The 18,124-nt window shown below is 35.8% G+C and overlaps 9 protein-coding genes across 9 annotated transcripts; 3 read left to right on the top strand and 6 right to left on the bottom strand.

Moving 5' to 3' along the window:
• Positions 1 to 108: 108 nt before the first annotated feature.
• On the bottom strand, positions 109 to 1,711 carry VTP21DRAFT_6323 (uncharacterized protein; the record flags this gene model as incomplete). Its single annotated transcript, XM_069396941.1, has 3 exons — positions 109 to 1,311; positions 1,366 to 1,413; positions 1,484 to 1,711. The coding sequence occupies 3 exons, from the start codon at positions 1,709 to 1,711 to the stop codon at positions 109 to 111; spliced, it is 1,479 nt and encodes a 492-aa protein (XP_069247208.1).
• An 826-nt stretch (positions 1,712 to 2,537) lies between these two features.
• Positions 2,538 to 3,232, bottom strand: VTP21DRAFT_6322 (uncharacterized protein; the record flags this gene model as incomplete). Its single annotated transcript, XM_069396940.1, has 5 exons — positions 2,538 to 2,746; positions 2,810 to 2,823; positions 2,889 to 2,963; positions 3,029 to 3,087; positions 3,149 to 3,232. The coding sequence occupies 5 exons, from the start codon at positions 3,230 to 3,232 to the stop codon at positions 2,538 to 2,540; spliced, it is 441 nt and encodes a 146-aa protein (XP_069247207.1).
• Positions 3,233 to 3,645: 413 nt separating this feature from the next.
• Positions 3,646 to 5,119, bottom strand: VTP21DRAFT_6321 (uncharacterized protein; the record flags this gene model as incomplete). Its single annotated transcript, XM_069396939.1, has 8 exons — positions 3,646 to 3,734; positions 3,805 to 3,913; positions 3,979 to 4,074; positions 4,135 to 4,433; positions 4,491 to 4,604; positions 4,667 to 4,797; positions 4,865 to 4,927; positions 4,986 to 5,119. The coding sequence occupies 8 exons, from the start codon at positions 5,117 to 5,119 to the stop codon at positions 3,646 to 3,648; spliced, it is 1,035 nt and encodes a 344-aa protein (XP_069247206.1).
• A 1,037-nt stretch (positions 5,120 to 6,156) lies between these two features.
• VTP21DRAFT_6320 (uncharacterized protein) lies at positions 6,157 to 7,855 on the bottom strand (the record flags this gene model as incomplete). The annotated part of the gene is made up of 4 exons (XM_069396938.1): positions 6,157 to 6,818; positions 6,886 to 7,056; positions 7,128 to 7,660; positions 7,731 to 7,855. 4 exons carry the CDS (start codon positions 7,853 to 7,855, stop codon positions 6,157 to 6,159), a joined length of 1,491 nt encoding a protein of 496 aa, XP_069247205.1.
• Positions 7,856 to 8,398: 543 nt separating this feature from the next.
• On the bottom strand, positions 8,399 to 8,831 carry VTP21DRAFT_6319 (uncharacterized protein; the record flags this gene model as incomplete). The annotated part of the gene is made up of 2 exons (XM_069396936.1): positions 8,399 to 8,444; positions 8,515 to 8,831. The coding sequence occupies 2 exons, from the start codon at positions 8,829 to 8,831 to the stop codon at positions 8,399 to 8,401; spliced, it is 363 nt and encodes a 120-aa protein (XP_069247204.1).
• Positions 8,832 to 9,564: 733 nt separating this feature from the next.
• VTP21DRAFT_6318 (uncharacterized protein) lies at positions 9,565 to 12,654 on the top strand (the record flags this gene model as incomplete). The annotated part of the gene is made up of 15 exons (XM_069396935.1): positions 9,565 to 10,226; positions 10,291 to 10,352; positions 10,417 to 10,610; positions 10,688 to 10,743; positions 10,808 to 10,887; positions 10,946 to 11,014; positions 11,081 to 11,298; positions 11,352 to 11,411; positions 11,473 to 11,739; positions 11,795 to 11,885; positions 11,951 to 12,054; positions 12,120 to 12,237; positions 12,299 to 12,390; positions 12,453 to 12,526; positions 12,594 to 12,654. The coding sequence occupies 15 exons, from the start codon at positions 9,565 to 9,567 to the stop codon at positions 12,652 to 12,654; spliced, it is 2,208 nt and encodes a 735-aa protein (XP_069247203.1).
• A 448-nt stretch (positions 12,655 to 13,102) lies between these two features.
• VTP21DRAFT_6317 (uncharacterized protein) lies at positions 13,103 to 15,052 on the top strand (the record flags this gene model as incomplete). Its single annotated transcript, XM_069396934.1, has 8 exons — positions 13,103 to 13,114; positions 13,225 to 13,294; positions 13,365 to 13,388; positions 13,450 to 13,529; positions 13,586 to 13,744; positions 13,808 to 13,887; positions 13,945 to 14,461; positions 14,519 to 15,052. 8 exons carry the CDS (start codon positions 13,103 to 13,105, stop codon positions 15,050 to 15,052), a joined length of 1,476 nt encoding a protein of 491 aa, XP_069247202.1.
• Positions 15,053 to 15,366: 314 nt separating this feature from the next.
• On the bottom strand, positions 15,367 to 16,401 carry VTP21DRAFT_6316 (uncharacterized protein; the record flags this gene model as incomplete). Its single annotated transcript, XM_069396933.1, has 3 exons — positions 15,367 to 15,717; positions 15,780 to 16,038; positions 16,112 to 16,401. 3 exons carry the CDS (start codon positions 16,399 to 16,401, stop codon positions 15,367 to 15,369), a joined length of 900 nt encoding a protein of 299 aa, XP_069247201.1.
• Positions 16,402 to 16,519: 118 nt separating this feature from the next.
• VTP21DRAFT_6315 (uncharacterized protein) lies at positions 16,520 to 17,610 on the top strand (the record flags this gene model as incomplete). The annotated part of the gene is made up of 6 exons (XM_069396932.1): positions 16,520 to 16,625; positions 16,684 to 16,852; positions 16,911 to 16,974; positions 17,027 to 17,104; positions 17,163 to 17,276; positions 17,335 to 17,610. 6 exons carry the CDS (start codon positions 16,520 to 16,522, stop codon positions 17,608 to 17,610), a joined length of 807 nt encoding a protein of 268 aa, XP_069247200.1.
• Between the last annotated feature and the right edge of the window lie 514 nt (positions 17,611 to 18,124).

Genomic DNA, 18,124 nt, shown 5'->3' with positions numbered 1-18,124 from the left:
ACTTCATATATAATATCTTTATAACGTTTTGCCATAATTGCATTTATATTTCCATTGACCTATATCTTCAATTGGTGTTAAAAAATGAGAATAATATTCACTAAGACACTAAAAAAGTACCAAGTACAATAATAGCGGCAACCATAACTGCCAATATTCAAATTCCCAACTTAAGTTTGACTTTTGATTCCTTTTTACTAGATATTTTGCAATTCTGCCACTGCTCACTGATTTGTCTTTTACTGAACTCGTGCCACTCCGGGAAATCACGTTACTATTGCATTCTTCCAAATTACGCAGGGGTTTAACTTGCCGCCCTCCAAACCCGCATTCACCAGAAAGCTTGCTGAGTTTGTCAAGCTCAAAACTAATCCGCTGTTTATCAGAACAATATGACCATTTGCCATAGCGGCCAGTCCCATTCACGCTAATATCTTCGCACTCAGTTATTCCACAGACCATATCTAGAGTAGATCCCACATCCCGATCTAAATCATATATACAACCAAGTGTCTCTGTCATACACTTGCAATTCTCGTCTGAAGGAGTTGGCGGTAATTGAAATGAAGCTTGCCAGTTTTTATCTTGAATAGGGCACTGTACCGATTCACTACTGCCATTGATATTTGAAATTAGGGAAGTAGGTATAGCTGGAACGCTTGCAAGCTGCTGTTTGAGCGCCGTGTAATCCGGTAGTAAGCGTATGCTATGCCCATCAATTTTTACGAGCCCATAGTTATTTTCTTCTTCTGTCCATTCATAAACTATTCCTCCCGAGAATACATTGGACATTTCTGGGCCATAGATGCTAAGGACCTCTGTAAAAAGACGCGGTCGAGGCTGATTGCATCCATACTCGGACAAAAATACAGGGATTTTATAATTTCGAAATGCGTTGGTACGCTCTGCATAACCGGATTCGACATAGGATGACTGCCCACACCACTCGTACATATTTATACCGTAGAAATCTGTTTGAGTGTCTAATTCACCACAAATCAGAAATTGTGCCATCCTATCACGTATTCTTACATCATCACTGGTCGCGTATCCAACAGGGATATATCGGGACTTTGTTTTAAGGTAAGACTTTAAATCGCGGATTGCAGCTTTTACAAAGGGGGCTGATCGTGAAGTATCGGGGTCGTTGACTATCTCATTGCCAGCAAAGAAGGCAAGAGTATGAGGATATTTTGAAAACGCATCCACTGTCTTCTTATATTCTTTAAACAGGGAGGTAGTCCACTCGGGCGAATTGCGGTTGATAGAATATCTCGGTGTACTTAAATCCAAAATAAGATAGAGCCCATACTAAAATTATAATTAATATCAAGCATCCATTAAGGAGATCTTATTAACCCCCACCTCATACATATATTGCATACATATATCATGATCTGCAGTATTGTTGACCTAGAATCAATAAAAATACATTGATAGCTCTCATGGGAAGAGTTAAGAATGGTGAGAACTACAGAATTACCTCATACACGCGCACAGAGTTCATTCCCAAATTTCTCATTAGCTGGAAATCTCTCTTGCATCCAAATGGATCTGCAAGAGGATCTTTATTTCGGGGCTGGTAAGCAACTCCACGGATATAAAATAGATCTTTAGTAACAGAGTCAACAAACTTATTCCCCACTATTATAATGGGATTTAAGCAGGAAACTTTATAAAAAAGGGCAAAGAAAATCAGAAAGGTATTCATTTTAATTTTCTCGAGGAAGAAAAACAATAGAAGAAAATATATAGAAGTAACTTTCATTATTTAAGCTTCATTTGAAGAGTCTCTCGGTGCAGATATAATATAGTTGACGTCACTCTAATTTCCATTTTCCGTAAAGTCAAAAGATTAAGTATATTATTAAAGAATAATAAACAAGATATTTAGATCACGCCTAATGCGTATTATCGTGGACTTAATTTTGCATCATCGTGTGAAATAATAGCTTCGTGAGCATAGGATACCTAGATATTCAATATATGATAATATTGGATTTTATGATTATCTTAGTCCGAATGTTTTGAGAGACTAACTTAGATGTTTGTTAAGCATGTAAGCAGAAACTATGTAAAAAAATGCAAAAAGCATCAAAGAAATCTTGTCACAACAACTACTAATTAGCAGTCGTATATATGGAAGGATTTTCTACTATCAGAACTGCAAATTTCCCATACAATTTGTACATTATACTCTTGACGCCAAGTTAATGCTTATACAAAATCGATTTAGTAGATTTGTGAAATAGGTCATAATAATCGAATTACTTACTAAACAGCATATACCTATTATACCATTCTGAAATAGATTATCAATACCATTTACTCACTTTTACTCCCACGCTACAGTTTTGCGTTTTTCTTGTTTGATTCTTGTTCTTTGTATTATTAAGTTATATGTGGTATAATCTTAAAAACTTGAGCTCTAGATGCACCAGAATAAGAATAATAAGAAATAAAAAAATGAGCAATAGCTTTGAAGAAATAAAATATAATACAAGTCACTAGGTAGTATAAAATATACAGCAGTTGAATTAGCGGCACACTAACTCATAATCCCAATCACCCATTTTCTTCAATTCCATATCTAGATCTGCCGCCGGCAAATGTGCCCATAATAATTGCCGCTGACTTGCTGGATCCACTCTCTCTTCTGCTGTGACGGCATCGATATGAAACATAAAATAGTGGCCATTGTTCGCAGAGCTAGTGCATGAAGAGCAGGGCGTCACAATGTTGTAGCCTGTTTATCAAATTTTTTTTTCAACAAACATATGATTATTGTGTGAGATGCAAAATAAATTACCTATAACATTACCGCTAACATAATTGAAAAAAATTTATGTTATTTCTATTTTACCATTAAATTAAAAAAAAAACATTACCATTCCAGACACGCGATATCTCTAAGTTTACAACCACAATTGGATGTTGTATAATCTTCTTCTAAGAGCTGTACTCTATATTTAGTGCAGAGAGTTAAAACAAATCTACTGATGATGGTTTATGATAGCCTGAAACTTGCGAAAGAGGTGGCGTATCCGTAGAATAAAGCTGTACTGAGTTGTTTGCCAATAGCATTGCCTATGAAAAGAATGTAAATCAATGTAAGACTTATAATTTAATAAAAACAATAAAAGCTTACTTTCATTCCCCTTAGACATACTAGTCGATCGCAGAATCGACAATTCAAGCGTACTACTGTCTTCCTTCGTAAGTGACGTGACATTATGCTGAACGTAGAAGACCATGTTTGGTGATTAGACGAAGGCAAATAGAGACGTCTCCAGTTGGCGGACGAAGGAGAGGTGGCAATAGGTTGTGCGTGGGGCGGTGGGGGTGGGGTAGGAGTGCGGTCACGAAGTGCGTCGTGTGAACGTGGGGATGCCGCACGAATACGTGAAGACGATAGGCTAAAGGGAGCCAGTTTGAATTGAGAGTAGAAAACTAGAGTTTTATAATTTTATAATTGTTTTTGAGAAGCAAATTATATAGAAAAGTTCTGCTTATTGTGAAATCGTAGGCTTGTAATAATTTTTTCCCTTGAACCGTTCGGTTTGGATTTTGGCCCGAGATCTCGTGTGAAATTTGTGACTGTCATAGGTTGAACTGGTTTATCGTGTTATTATTAAGAAATATATATTATATATCTAGGTCATCATCTGGATCCTCGTCATCAAAGTCATCTTCTGCATCGGGTTCATAGAATATAGTTCCACCTGATAATTCACCTAATTCAAATTTTTCTATATCAGATACTTCTAATGCCACCATTTTTCTTAACGTTTAATGGACCATTACCTTGTTGTTGCGCCTTTGTATAAGGCAAAACCACCTGATTCTTTGCACGTTTCTGTTCTTCCGTCAGAGATAGGTTGAAAGTGGTCAGTTCTAAAGTAGGATCAGGTTGCTATTACAGTAATCGAGCAAATGATTAGTAAACTATCCAAAGAATGATACACAATTATAGCCTACATTTTCTTTGACGTCAGTTAAGTTTTCTTCTCTAATAACATTATAAGGAGATGTGTGAATCCACTCTTGACCTTCTACAATCTTACACATGACGATCTACAACATAAAATTTTAATTTATACAAAATAGAATGCAAACATTGGTTATGATACGTACCTCTTTCAACACTTTACCAGATGGTTTTCGGTGTTCAACACAACATACAAAATCTGCGATAGAATTACTTGCAACATCCACTAGGCTAGTCTTTTCAAGTGACATTCTTGTAGCTTTAGTAATCATATCAGCTGTCTCTAATTGTGCTTGTCGGAGACTTATAACTCGGATAACTGTCGGAGCATAATATGAAAGCGAAGCAGTAAGCTCTGGTATACAAGAGGGCGTGGCAGAAGAATTTGTAAAAGCATCAGATGTAGGAATATCATCGTGATATAGTGCTACAATTCGGCACGTTTCTAAAAGTACTAAATTTAGAGAACGAAACTGAAGTAATATAGTATAGGAAATTATACCTGAAGCGCACTGTGATAATCTGCTAAGCATTTTCAAAGTCATGCGTGTATTAATCATAAAAAAGTTTGAAAGTGAATCAAAAACGAGAGTAAATTTTCGACCAGATGCAATTGCTATATTTTCCAAAAAAAAAATAATAGAATAGAATTAAACGGTTCGAATACAACAAACTTACCCTCTTTCGCCAACGACTCTACGGTCTCACTCACAAGCTGTATGCCAGTTACCCGAATAATTTTGGTAGAGCTCGAGTCATTTACTTTTTCCTCCCAGCCAGGATTTGAAAAACAGTCGATAATTGTTACTCTGGTCAATCAAGATGTTTAGCTTGCAAAAAAAAAAATAAAAGCACGGACTTATCGAACAAAATTACTTTTCATTGATGTTGATAATATCTGGTGATGTCTCATTTAAGACCAACACAAGAGAGCGGTTACTTCATTGGGATAAAAGTTAGAGCATTTAAGATATATATATGATACCCTTAAACTTACTGTTCACTTTGTAGATCGCGCTTCCAGAAAGCCTTTAGAACATCCCATCCACTCTGCTCCACTGTATCAGATACTACTATAAGTGGTGAATGCTCTTTGTTTGTAAGGATCTTATCTAACAAAGTGAGTTCCATGATTTTATTTTGTTATTGAAGTTTGGAGTATATTTTTATAGCAATAATCTAAAACAGTCACGGATTTGCTTGCTTTGTATACCAAATTTATACTTCAAGGTATTATTGTAGTCATTAAAAATATACTCATCGTAATACTCGAAGAACTTATGATGGAAAATATCAATTTTGTACAAGAAAATAGAAAAGAATAGTTGTGATATTCACTTGATTAGCTGTATTTCTATTATTTTTAACATAGCACAATGTATCTAACAAATATTTCTTATAAATACAGTAACTATACAGTAAACCTTAAAAATTTATTTTTTCTATTTCGCAAATATTCTAAATCTACCTAAAACTCCAAGAACTGTAAGACCCGTGGCCCAAACTGCTTTTACTCAGTATTGTAGAATGCAACGAGTTTGCAATGCTTATCACTTCAACACTCGAATTTCACCCGAGTGCCTCACCAACTGTGCCTAATTTAATGAAGAGTCTATAGGAACTGAATTGATAAGTGCAAGATTAAGGCGAGAGATTGATCTGTTTCGATGCAGGTGGTGCAAACAGGGTGTGATGATTGAAGGGGCTAATATTGGACTGACGCAGTAACTTTCCCTTTCTATTTCCTACCCCTATTGTGTATTCCTTTTTTTCCTTTTTTTATGTTAAACTCCTGATTACCACAATCACCTATTCTACACTTTTATATTACCACCTTTCTCCTATTTTATTTTACGAGAAAACAAACAAACATACAGGTTTGATAAATAATTGGCATATAAAGATCCGCTTTTTTTGGAGCATAATGCATATAGAAAGGATATTACGTCTCAACCCTCCATTGAATGTGTACAAGTGTTAGCAAATCACGATTTTTATAATTTTCATTATTTCTACAAGGTGAATTGAATAGTTTTCAGGTAAATTTAAATTTGAGACTACGTTTAGTTATTATATTTGGTTGTAGGATAAAATATGACAAGAAAAAATTAATATATATATGTTCATACATGGCATCATATGATTACATTAAGAATGGAGTTACCAAATTAATAAGCATTTGGTTTCATCGATTCAGGACGTTCGCTTCCAACTAGAGTGTTAACACTTAGTGGCCGTTCAATACTCTCATGTTTACCATCTGGATTTAGATGATCAGTAAACGATGTATAAGCAGATAGATGCGAAACACGTGGATCCATATAGCTTGAATGCTGATCAGCCTTGGACTGAGTAGCAATTGTGCCGATATGTGACTCTGGTTCTATTGGCTCACTTTGAAAAATATTACTCTCGAATTTTTTGTCGCTATTTTTGCGACGATGTCGCAAGGTTATGTACAATGCTCCGAGTACAACACCACCAAGTAATACTAAGCTTCCTATTACAATTCCCGCTATGGCGCCAGCACTGAGAGACTGGTTGGAAGCAGGAGGATCAAAACGCTGCGTAAATTGGCCCGTTTGAAGATTGTAGTTATAAATTCGATCATCAAGTAGAGTCTCATTGAGATTAAGTGCACCGAAAAAAGAGAGTACGTTATTGCCACTGACAGTTAGCGTATGTCTGAATCGGGGAGCAGGAACATCGGGTGCGCCAGCGGCGACGATTTGTGTCCATTTCCACGATTTTGTATCAAGGATCCACCAATCTCCATATATATTGGCTCGCCCATCAGTTCCCCCACTTAAAATGATGCGACCATCATTCGCTAGAATTTAATAAACGAGGTTAATCTATTGCTCTAATGTATATCCGAAGCCTTAAATATAACATACTCAAGTCTGATGCATGGAAAATTCGGTCATCAGGAAATTGAACTCCACCGAGATTTTTTATAGCACAGAATGCATTTCTAGGATCAATTACAAAAGCTGATCGCATGCTATAGAGTGAAGTTCCATTAGATCCCCCCAAAATAATTATTTCTCCACTACTAAGCCTTGTCGCTAGATTAAGAAGGATTAGCAACGTGGCCTATAGATAATGGGAGAGGCGCTAAACCACCATATTATATTACCTGTGTGGCCTATATGACTATCGAGCTTACAGCCAGTGATAGAAAGCTTTTGCCATTGCAGCGTTTGAACATTAACTTGGTATAAATCACTTAATGCTTGGCCACTAATGCCCAATGGAATCGTGCCATCTACTGAAGCGGGTGCACCTCCAAATATAATTGCAGTGCCCATTCCCTCATCAAGTGAAGCGCTGGAGAAGACACGACTACTTGGCATATTTTCCCTATTTTCAATACTCCAGCTATTGTCCGAAAGTTTGCACAGGAAGAGTGAATTGGAGGAATTTCCGGAAGGATACTGATAGGTAGATGGAATTTGTCCTCCAAATGTAGAAAAATAGGGATCATTCTTTTCATCTTTGTGGAGGAAAAGAGTGTTGCCAATAACTGGTGGTGGAAACTTTTGTGGTCCACTCTTTGGCGACCAAGGTATATCACTAAGATTAAAAGATTTCCGTAGGTCGAGAATAATAAGGTCAGCTGAAGCCTGTGTATTGCCATTCTCGCTGGTCAGACCGCCGAAAATATAGGCCCTGACATCAAAGAGAATAACGTAAGAGCTCTTTAATGTGACAATACTATGGAAGGGATTAGGGGTCTCACTGATTATTGATGACAGTTTGCCCAAATCCACTGCGTCCTACGCCGCCCTTAAACTGTGCAACTACATTGTTTGCAAATGTGGACAATTGAATAAGTGATACCAGTATAATTTTCTTCATTAACATTTTGTTTGATTATTGTGGTAGAAAGATTTAGCAATGCGAACAAATAGATTTTGGTCCTTTAAGTAGCTTAGATCATCGTGGCTCGCGAAGTAACACCGAATATCTTAAAAAACTAATTTAAGTTTTCAATAGGTATCCAAAATTCGTTTATTAATAAGGTTTCGTGGCTTGGCTTCTCAAAAATAGCGCCAGTATTCTAGAAATTTTCGAACTTAAGAATGAGATCTAGAAATCGGAGATATATTAAAATGCTGCAATCAGTTTAAAATGGGCATAAATAAAAGTAATATTGGAAAATTGCATAGGAAGAGCTATATTGGCATTTATTTCAATTGATTCTATCTATAAAGCATGTTGAGATTTAAACAAATTACGTTCAATAAGATCCCGAAATGAAATTAGCTAGTTTATATTGGATCGTTGTTGTAATAGCAATCGGCTCATGATTTTTACATATTAAATACATCTAATCTTTATAACAAATATAATCCTGTTTTTAAATGCATATGCACCGATCTGAATATGCAACATTGTTTGTACTCGTTATTTTGAAATACTGCCTTCAATATCTCTTGCCCAAAGAGCAGCGCTTTATAATAAAAATTCATTAATTCATTAAAGTATTACAAATCAGAAGTATTATTATCTTATCAACTTACCCGATGGCATTTGTGAGACGGAAAAAAAAGTTTACGAAAGGAACGAGCTCTAATATGGTTGCAACCATGCCAAAGTTTCTATATTCTGTGTAGTGTTCAGTCAGGAAATTCAGCCTTTGCTCATCAGTCATCTGTTTTATGTCAAAGTATTTTTTATGCATTGATCCCGCCTTTGCCATTCCATTGATGTATATGAATGCCGCCTGCCCGACTATCGGTATAAAATTGATCGGTAATGTAATCAGCCATATCATCTGGTTTGAGAGTAGTTCGTAGAAGGATTGTCGCCGATGAGAAACAAGCGCTTTGGACATCATTAAGTGATTATGCGAAATTTCAAAAGGATCTTTTGTTGCATTTGTTTGGTAAGGTAACGGTCGTTTCGATATGTTCATTCCATTTTGATTCAATACGAGTTCAAATATGTGCTCAGGAGCATTACGGAATACCTGCCCAAGAAATAGTGTTCCTATACCAACGCTCTCCCCCATGCAGAGAATGAAGCTTATCCAAGTTGTAATTTGTATCCCTATCAGTCGCAATTCTGCAACTTTCCGAGATATATGCTGTTCAATATACTTGTGTAGCAAGCGTTCCTGTGGTCGAAACACAAATACAAATAGTGGAATCAGAGTAAATACGCTTACAAAAATACTCTGATAAACTGACCGCATTAGCGGCCTCGAAAGAGTCTTATAGTGTGAGACAAAATATGCCACACCAAAAAATGGATACAGAAAAGAAGGATAATAGTTAATTGACAGCATAAGCTTTACAAGTCAATAAGTCCTTTTTTACTGTGTATGTAATAGTTGTAAGATAAATAGTCAAAGGGTTAACTGTTAAAATATGGGCAAAATCAAAGTGTTTGCCAAGTATAGAACTTATGAATATTATAACGCCCAAATACGTCATTTGCTTACGTCAAAATTCCAACAATAATAATCTATAATAACGCGCATTTATTGCTACTATAATGTTTTAGGAAAATAATAGATAAATATATTTATCATTATTCCATTTCCTGAGGGTCCATTTCACGCTTTTAGGATGTCTGGATCTAGCCCTTTAGCTCGTCGCTCGCTAACTCATGTTCCTGGAACTCCGACACCATTGTCACGAGAAGAAGATGCCAACAGAAGCAGTTTAATTTCTCATGACTCTAGTTTTTTTGAAGGAAATAGTGTACTACGTGGTGGATTAGCTCCATCCAATGTGAGCAACACCGCACCTGCTGCATCTCCATTCTTAATGCAAGCAACTACAGCTCCTCAACATAAATCGCCACATTTTTTATCTTCAAGTGCATCAGGACCTCCTGAAACACCAATTCGTACCGCTCATCAGCGAACAATTCCATTTGCATGGAATGAATCTCTCGGAAAAGGCTATGGAGAAACGGGAGGGAAGAGATCGAGTACAGAAGGAGAAAAAATTGCCTCTCTCTCTCCCTTCGAGAGCTTTGCTTCACCTAATTCTCCTTCATTAATGGGGGGTAAAACCGCAAGTCTTCCAAGCACAACCCTCATGACCGGCCAAATATTAGATTCCTCGCCCCAAACATCAATGAATAAGCCTTTTAAAAAGAAAGAGAGCGACAACGTAGTAAAAAGGCCCAGCCCTATGATCTCATCGCATGATACCAAACGGCTATTTTTGAATATCCTGGCAGTTTTGATGATAAGGAGTTCCTTTCACAGCTCACTTTTTCGGTAAAAATAGATTATGTTTTTTATTTTAACGATTCTTATCATGTCTTATATTTTCACCAAACAGATATTTCCTAATGTTTCTTGAAGGTCAAATGAAAAATAGCACACAATATGTGCCATGGCTAGGTATTATGATTGATTATTTATAAATATGGTTATAATAACTTAATGCATTTCTCTTAAACTATAGAGTCGATTATATATGTGATATTATTTATGAATATCATTGATGCACTATATCGATTAATCTATCCTAAAGCCCCTTGTCAAGTTGTTCCACGAACCCCACGAAAAATTCTTTACTCGCCAAATTCGACTACATCTCCTTCAAAAACAACTTCGCATACTACCTCTATGTCTAGTGGGCTAAGCAGAGCAATAGCTGTATGTTTTAAACTAGAACTACTTTTGTTTATTATGGTTGTAATATTATGAATTTTTAATTAATTGATCAATTTTAGGGACACTCTAGCCCTAGAGCTGGATGGAATATCTCACAGCTTGGAGGTTCAATAATGTGAGTTAAACTTTCATTTAATTTATAGTTATAATAGTGTAACTTTTTCTACTAGTACCAACAGGGCTCGCACCTTCTCATCCTCTTCTACGAAAACACCACCTTCAAGTTTGAGTTATAAAATGAGACAAGTAACCGGGGGGGGTAAGGCAATTTTAATATATGAGTTGTATCGTGGATACATTTTTATACTTTTCAATAGCTTTGGATGAGCTCTCAATTCGAAATCAAATTGATCTTGACAGATTGTTGGATGAGGAAAATACTCCTGGTAGAATAGCTCAAAATATGTCCTTTTTTAATTTTTTTTTATTTAATTGCCCTTAATTCTTTTTAGCATCATCACTTGTCTCGACACTTCCCAGCGGGCCCTTGCCTTCCGTCGCTAATCCAACGCCCGCCACTGCTGTTAGCTCGGCTATAAAACCATTAAATATGCGTTCTACTACCCATCATCAGCGATATCAAACTGCACCACGTGCTTCGCCGTCAAGACCTGAGACTAGTAAATCGAAACATATAACCGGAGGGGAAACATATTTCCGACCTGACCAAGTATGTGTAAATGCGCATATTTCATTACAGAATAACTTGATTAATATTTTTAGGCCGCGGAGAAGCTTAAAATCCACCCATTTGTAGAAATGTGGATAGAAAATATGCGAAAGGTTAGCAATAATAAAATTTGTCTCGCCACGATATAACGTTTTCAACATATTTTCTTTCTAGTGGATGTCCGAAAAGATTGTGCAGCACGTAGCTTCAAGAATTGATCAAGTTGATGCGGAATTAGCTAAACTAGAGCTTGGTCATTTGAGCTGCTCAATGGCATCGTTAGCAGGTGAAGGGGCAGATGCAGTACGATTAGAGACCCCAGTAACTTCTGGATCATTGTTTTCGGCAAATACTAACGCAACTTCCACTTGGTTTGGAAGTCAGTCAGCTCAATCCGAAAAACCCAAAACATTGACCGATTTGTTTCGGAGATTTGGAAATGTAAACCTTCCAACATAACTTTGCTTTAATGATTTATTAACCTCTGCCATCATAGCTCCCAGTTGTAAGAGAACGACTTAAACTAGAAAAATATCTAACTATGCGTGGATATGGCGATCGTGCGTATATAATTGAGAGAATTAAAAGTGAATACCTGATTGTTTTATAGTTCTATCATTATATTAACTGAAAGAAATATAAATGAAATCAGCATTAAGCTTGGGCGGGGTTCTTGCTGCCTATCGATGGGATGGTGGTGCGGTAACTTGGGGAGATAATAAAAAATGGACACCAGATCAGCCTACAGATGCACATGTGAGTTGTTTATTTTTAAACCGAAAATATATGCTAATATTGGTTTATTGCTATTATCTTATTAGCTTTTAATGCATCTCTTTTGCTCCTTTATGGATCTGGCGACACCTGGTGAAGGTGACTCTATATTTGGTAGCTATCCTTTTACAGCCAAGTATTTTGTGCCTGTTGAGGGAAAACCAGGTATTAGATAAATTTTCCGTTTTCTCTCAATATACAATTTAATATTCATACTTAAACACAGATCCTAGCAGAACAATTCAGATTAAACAGCTTACTAAAACACCTCCACATTTCTACGTGGTATTTGAAAATGCTATATGGGACGCATATTCTGTAAGTTTATAGTAGATAAAAAAATACTTCAATCTCAGTAACATCCATTTGTTTTGAAATAGCGAAGCGATAATTTGTTTCATAGTCTCGTCCTTTTTGTGTATTTAGTTCGAGAATCTAGCGCTGGTTATCTAGGGTAGGCCCACAATATGCTTTTACTCTGCAAGCAATTAATACATTTTATTTTTATTTGTCTCTCCAAGACTTTTAAATTTAGGATGCAAAGAAGTGGATATACTCTCAGTATTGGAAGCTTATGAATGATGTATATTATTTATTACTACTTGCATTTAGGCTTTCAAGTCAAAATCTTCAATAAATTAGTCAAATTCTTTCAAAATACCAGCTTTATTATGGAAAACGAGTTCTTGTATATGTAATTATGAATATTCGTCTTAATTCTATATGTTCAAACCACTTATGTTTCATTTAATACAATCTTCCTATTGCTCTTACGGATTTTCTCATGTATTTAAAAATTGGTGGCTTAGATGATGTTCAATTTCAGTATAAAAAGAGTCCTCCATCCGCCTCTCTCCGATTTCTTTATATTTTTTCTGCCCTCATCTCATCTTACACTAATTCGTAATAATTGAGATTCAGAACACAGTGCTTACTTATATCAACACTCTATAGAATATTTTGCTTCCAGTTCACACACTTCTTCTTAACTGGTTGAATCGCATTAAAATCAAAATTTAACTTATTGTCTATGGATGACGAGGTATGAATTATCTATGCTGTTAATACTTGATACCTTTGTCCCAAAAATAGTGGGTATTATACGATTCTGAATATATTACTATATTTGGAAACACGATTTTTCCTAAGTAGAAAGCTTGCGCAGTATGCCGTGGACCAACTTCTTCAAGGAAAAACCCTATAGTTTTTTGCGATGGCAAAGGTAGCTAATACTATAAATATATTGAAATAAATATATTCACGCTACAATATATATCAATATATTTCTTTAGACTGCGATATACCTGTTCATAAAAGTATGTGCATTTAGTCATTTTATGAGAAGTATATCAGACTTATGAATTTTTTACTGGTTAGGGTGTTACGATATCGATGTTGTTCCCGAGGGAAGCTGGTTCTGCCAGCGTTGTGAAGATAACATAGTACCCAATCAAACGGTAGTATAAGTATTTTATATTTTTTGAACTTGTTGTAGTAATCGATTATACATTAGCGTATGCTCTGTTGTCCAAATAATGATGGTGCTGTTAAACGCTCAGCCGTTGCAAATCGCTATATTCATATAGTTTGTGCTGCCTGGTGTGATGGAATTATTACATCAAAAGAGCCCTGGGATTACAATCCTCGTGCTTCTGGTGGATATGATGGAAAAGTCAGTATTTGTGACGATTGAGTTTACTTTCTTAAGCTTAATTGGGCTTATTATAATTCATAGGATTGTTATATTTGCAAAAAGCGCTACGGATTTTGTATCCAGTGCGATCATTCACCACTTGGCCAATCTAGGTGCCAAAGGTAACAGCTTTTAATCTATGACTAATTTAATATTTCAACTCACTTTTCAACAAAAAGATGGTTCCATGTTTCGTGTGCAATTAAAACAAGTCTGATACATCCAATATACCCTAAACCAGAAAATTCGAGAGTTAGATGCGCACAACATAAAGTAGAATTAAAGCGACAATCCGAATCGGTATCAAGTTCTGTATCGAAGCGGAGGCGGATAGTGCCGAAATCCATTAGTTTTATGTTGAATGAACAGAGTGATTCTGAGGAATCCCAATCCGAATCCAGTGAAAACGAAAGTTCAACTGAAGACGTGGATATGAAAAATAGACGAAAGCGAAGCATCAATCGTTCCTCCGACGAAGAGTCAAAAGGCAGAAAACCAAAGAAGGATCTGCTATCACCTCGTTCCACTGCAATGAACAAGTTTGCGGAAATGCGCAATAAAAAACAGCAGCAGCGGAATGAAATTGCTCGAGCCTCTTTATCCTCCACTGCCTCCAACGCTTCAAATGCCTCTGTTGCTTCGCAAGATAGAGAACGAGAAGATACCAGCGCAAGTCAGCGCAATCACTTGAATCAGGTAAAAGCATTAGATTATTTGTCTTGTAACAATAACATTAAATTTTTATTTTGTTAGATTACAAATTCCGACGAGGCTTCTAATCTCACAATAACAAATGGCAGTGCACGAGAATCCATCATGCCCAGTAAATTTACGCACCATAAGGAAGATGCAGTAGAAAACCAGAATGAGATTACATCAAAGTCTAGCTTGCATGAGACTAATTCACTCTTACTCCAATTGAATGAATTGCAACGGCAGCTATTAGAAAAAGAACGAGAGGCATCCCGATTGAGAAATAGTATGCAAACAGAACGCGAACAGAAACGCACTGAAATGGAGATGATACGACAAGAGCAACAACGGGCTACTACTCGACTTCGCACACTTCGTTCACATTTTTCAGTTATCTTGGCACACCTTAATTTACGATTACCAACAGCTGGTGCTTTTGATCCAAATAACGTGGATGACTATGTTCGTGAGCTTCGAGACATCATTCTTCGGTCTCAGGTAGATAGAACCTATCGCGATCGTGTTATTAGTCGAGTTATAGACGAATTGAATTTAAGCAACAACGGAAGTTGCAGTAATGGTGGATTGAGCTGATGAATGGTGCATTCTTGATTTTAATCCCTTGATAATTGAAGGACCATTCCTTGCGATTAGCTGAATTGTTCTCCGATTACTGAATTGCTCTATCTTGTATATTTAAAGCCGTTTTACGCTTTGTAAACAATGTTATTTCCCATACCTGCTAGCAGCAATTAGAGAAATATTTTGCCATCGTGTGAATACTAGCTATTAAAATAAACTGCGTGCATACAAGCTTTATATAAATCAATAAAGTTATAATCAAATAATATATAAACAAATTCATTATAGACCATGAATATACAGAAATATATAAACCTTCATCTATGTTATACAGGAATCACGTTATCAAATAAAGATCGAGGCTCAACTTCACTTGGTTGATGCTCATTAGCTACTTCAATTACAGCTCGTCTTGCAAGTAACCATATGTAGAGCATCAGACTCGTGCCAAATATTACTCCAAATATAAGAACAATTATTTTAAGTGCACCTGGACCTCCTCCTGATAAACTCTCCGTAAAAGTTGTGAGGTTAGCGCCTACCCATATATGTAACATAATTTTAAATAGTGAAATAGCGGTTGCTAGAGAAAAGGTTGACAGTGAAATCTGAGTAGCACTTAATAGCACATTTAGAATGGCAAATGGATACGGAGCGATGCGTATTAAGACAAGAAGCTATATCAAAAGCTACCTATTAATGTATAAGAAAATAAAAATCAAGTCTGTAAGTCATTTACATTAAAACCTTTCTTCTCTACTGCAAGAAGAACCGCCTCCATGCTTGCATAGCGTCTCATCATAGTTCGCACGTATCCTTTTAGTTTCCACCGTGATAAGATGAAGCAAATTATTCCTCCAGAGAGTGCAGCTGTATAGGCTACTAGGAATCCTTTGAAGAACCCAAAAGTAAAACCAGAAAGTGTCAGAAAAGTGCCATAGCCAATCATTGGAGGAAAAGTTGCGGAAAAAATGAGGCCAAAGATAAGCAACATCCCACTGGGTAATCAAAATTAAAATCTTATAAATATAATTTTGCCCATAATTCTACTATTATCTTTTTTGCCCATACCCGAAACCTGCTCCACGAACCCATATAGCTATATTTTCAAGAAAGCCCATAATTTGATGCCGAAACACCAGGAAAACAATCAAGGTGATAATGGAGATGGTTATGAATGCGATCACGATAATTGAGGAAGGAATAGAAGCTTTCTCAGAATCCTGTTCGATTTCGAAAGGATAGCTAGAAGAAATCAACCTCTCCTCTGCTGGATCCTCGGGATAATCGTTTGGAACATCATCTTCTGCTGTTCCTTCGGTCAGCATATCTTCAGTCGTTTCTTTTGTAAAAGGACCCATCAAAAGTTGAATTGAAAGCCTATTATATTTTGCATATATTTTATGAAATTTAAAATATCATATCGACACGACTGCTTTTTCGATAATTTCGACTTTTTTTACAAACTAAAGGCTAGCTATGCAGAAGCTACTCTCGGTCACTTGTAATTTCCACGGGCAAGGAAATTTGGAAGAACGCGTAAAGATTAGAAACGAACATGATAGCTTTGATATTAATTATGAACGTAATTATTTGGTTACTTTTTTCTGTTTCTCTTTTTTCTTACCACTACTAAATAGTAGAACCCATTTTGCTCATCTCGCAACGCAATATTGAAACGGCTCCTCTAATCAGTATATCCTTCCCAAATCCAATAAAATTAAAGCGACTTGATTTGGACAGCAACGCGCGCACAATAGAAATATATGTAGACGGAAACTATCAAATTACCTTGCGTGCCACTGAAAATGAGTTTGTTGAAAAAAATTCTGATACTATAGTGTTTAATTTATTCACACTTCTCTTATAGAATTTCCAAAAGGGCTACCTTTATTCCCGATCACTCAATTATATGCTCCTCAATTAATATTAAGGTAAACTTAGTTTCATTTTCATATTCAAAACATCTTTTAATATTTGTATTAGTTCTTCTCATTGTCAGACAAGTCTAAACGAGCGTTATTATTTTATGGGTTGGCTCTAGTAATAGACTCTGACAAAATAGTAGGTCAATCTTTACCATCTCTTCAAGTTTCCAAATTTTTAGTACCTCCAAATATAGGTTGAAGAAACAAAAACGATTGATATCGAATCTCTTAAAGATTTCCTCCGCGATATTAATTTGTCACCAAATGCCTCTTCACTACTTACATCGTTTGAAAAAAACAACCTCGAAGTATGTAACTTAGATATGTATTTTTGTTTTATCTCTTACATTTTTAAAATTTGCATAGTTGATCGGAGAACAAGGGAAGTCTGCAATGGTATCCAGCATCCATTCACTGCTTAGAAGTAAAAACATAGTCGCGCCAGCTCAGAGCTCTTCTCAAAAACCACTGGAACCCTCCAACTTGATTCCTAAATACTCGGACATTTCTGATATCACAGCCTATATAGAACGTTATATTGACTCTAAGTTCGAGATTTTTTCAAAAGATGTTGACAATAGACTAAAGCTCATAGAACAGAAATTGAACAGAGTCTTAGAAACAATAGCCAATTCATCTTAAATAAACAATACTATAAAGAACATTGGAGCTATAAGAAAAGAATTTATAAATGATTTATTTGGATAATATTTATCACTTATACTTTGGAAACAAAATTGACCTCTCATGCTTTGGAGCAGAAATCGAAAAGAAGTGTAATTCGATTGGAACAAAATTTTTCAAATTAAAATAAAATAATTGAATTTAATAAATATCAATAAACACATGAAAATTTTTATTTTTTAATTTTTTGAAATTTCATCTTTTTCGATTGGATGAGTATTGAAATGGATATTTTATAATATTAATGAAATACGTAGGTTTCTCTCTAATCCAGATAAGCCATTTTTTTTTTTCGTCTTTGATTTTCTTTATTTACAAATATCCTTAAATTTTCCAATTCTATAATGATCATATTTGTATACAAAAAAAAGTTCACCGGTTGTATAATAAAAATGAAAGAGATGAAGCTCAATTTCGATATGCAAGATCAAAGCTTGAAGATATTACAGTAAATTCAAAGTCTGTCTGGTAT

This window comes from Calcarisporiella thermophila, assembly GCF_041956535.1.
Source record: "Calcarisporiella thermophila strain CBS 279.70 unplaced genomic scaffold VTP21scaffold_26, whole genome shotgun sequence".
In the NCBI taxonomy this organism is placed as follows: Eukaryota; Fungi; Calcarisporiellomycota; class Calcarisporiellomycetes; order Calcarisporiellales; family Calcarisporiellaceae; genus Calcarisporiella; species Calcarisporiella thermophila.
The sequence above is the reverse complement of the archived record's forward strand: the minus strand, read 5'-3'. Positions and strand labels throughout refer to the sequence as shown.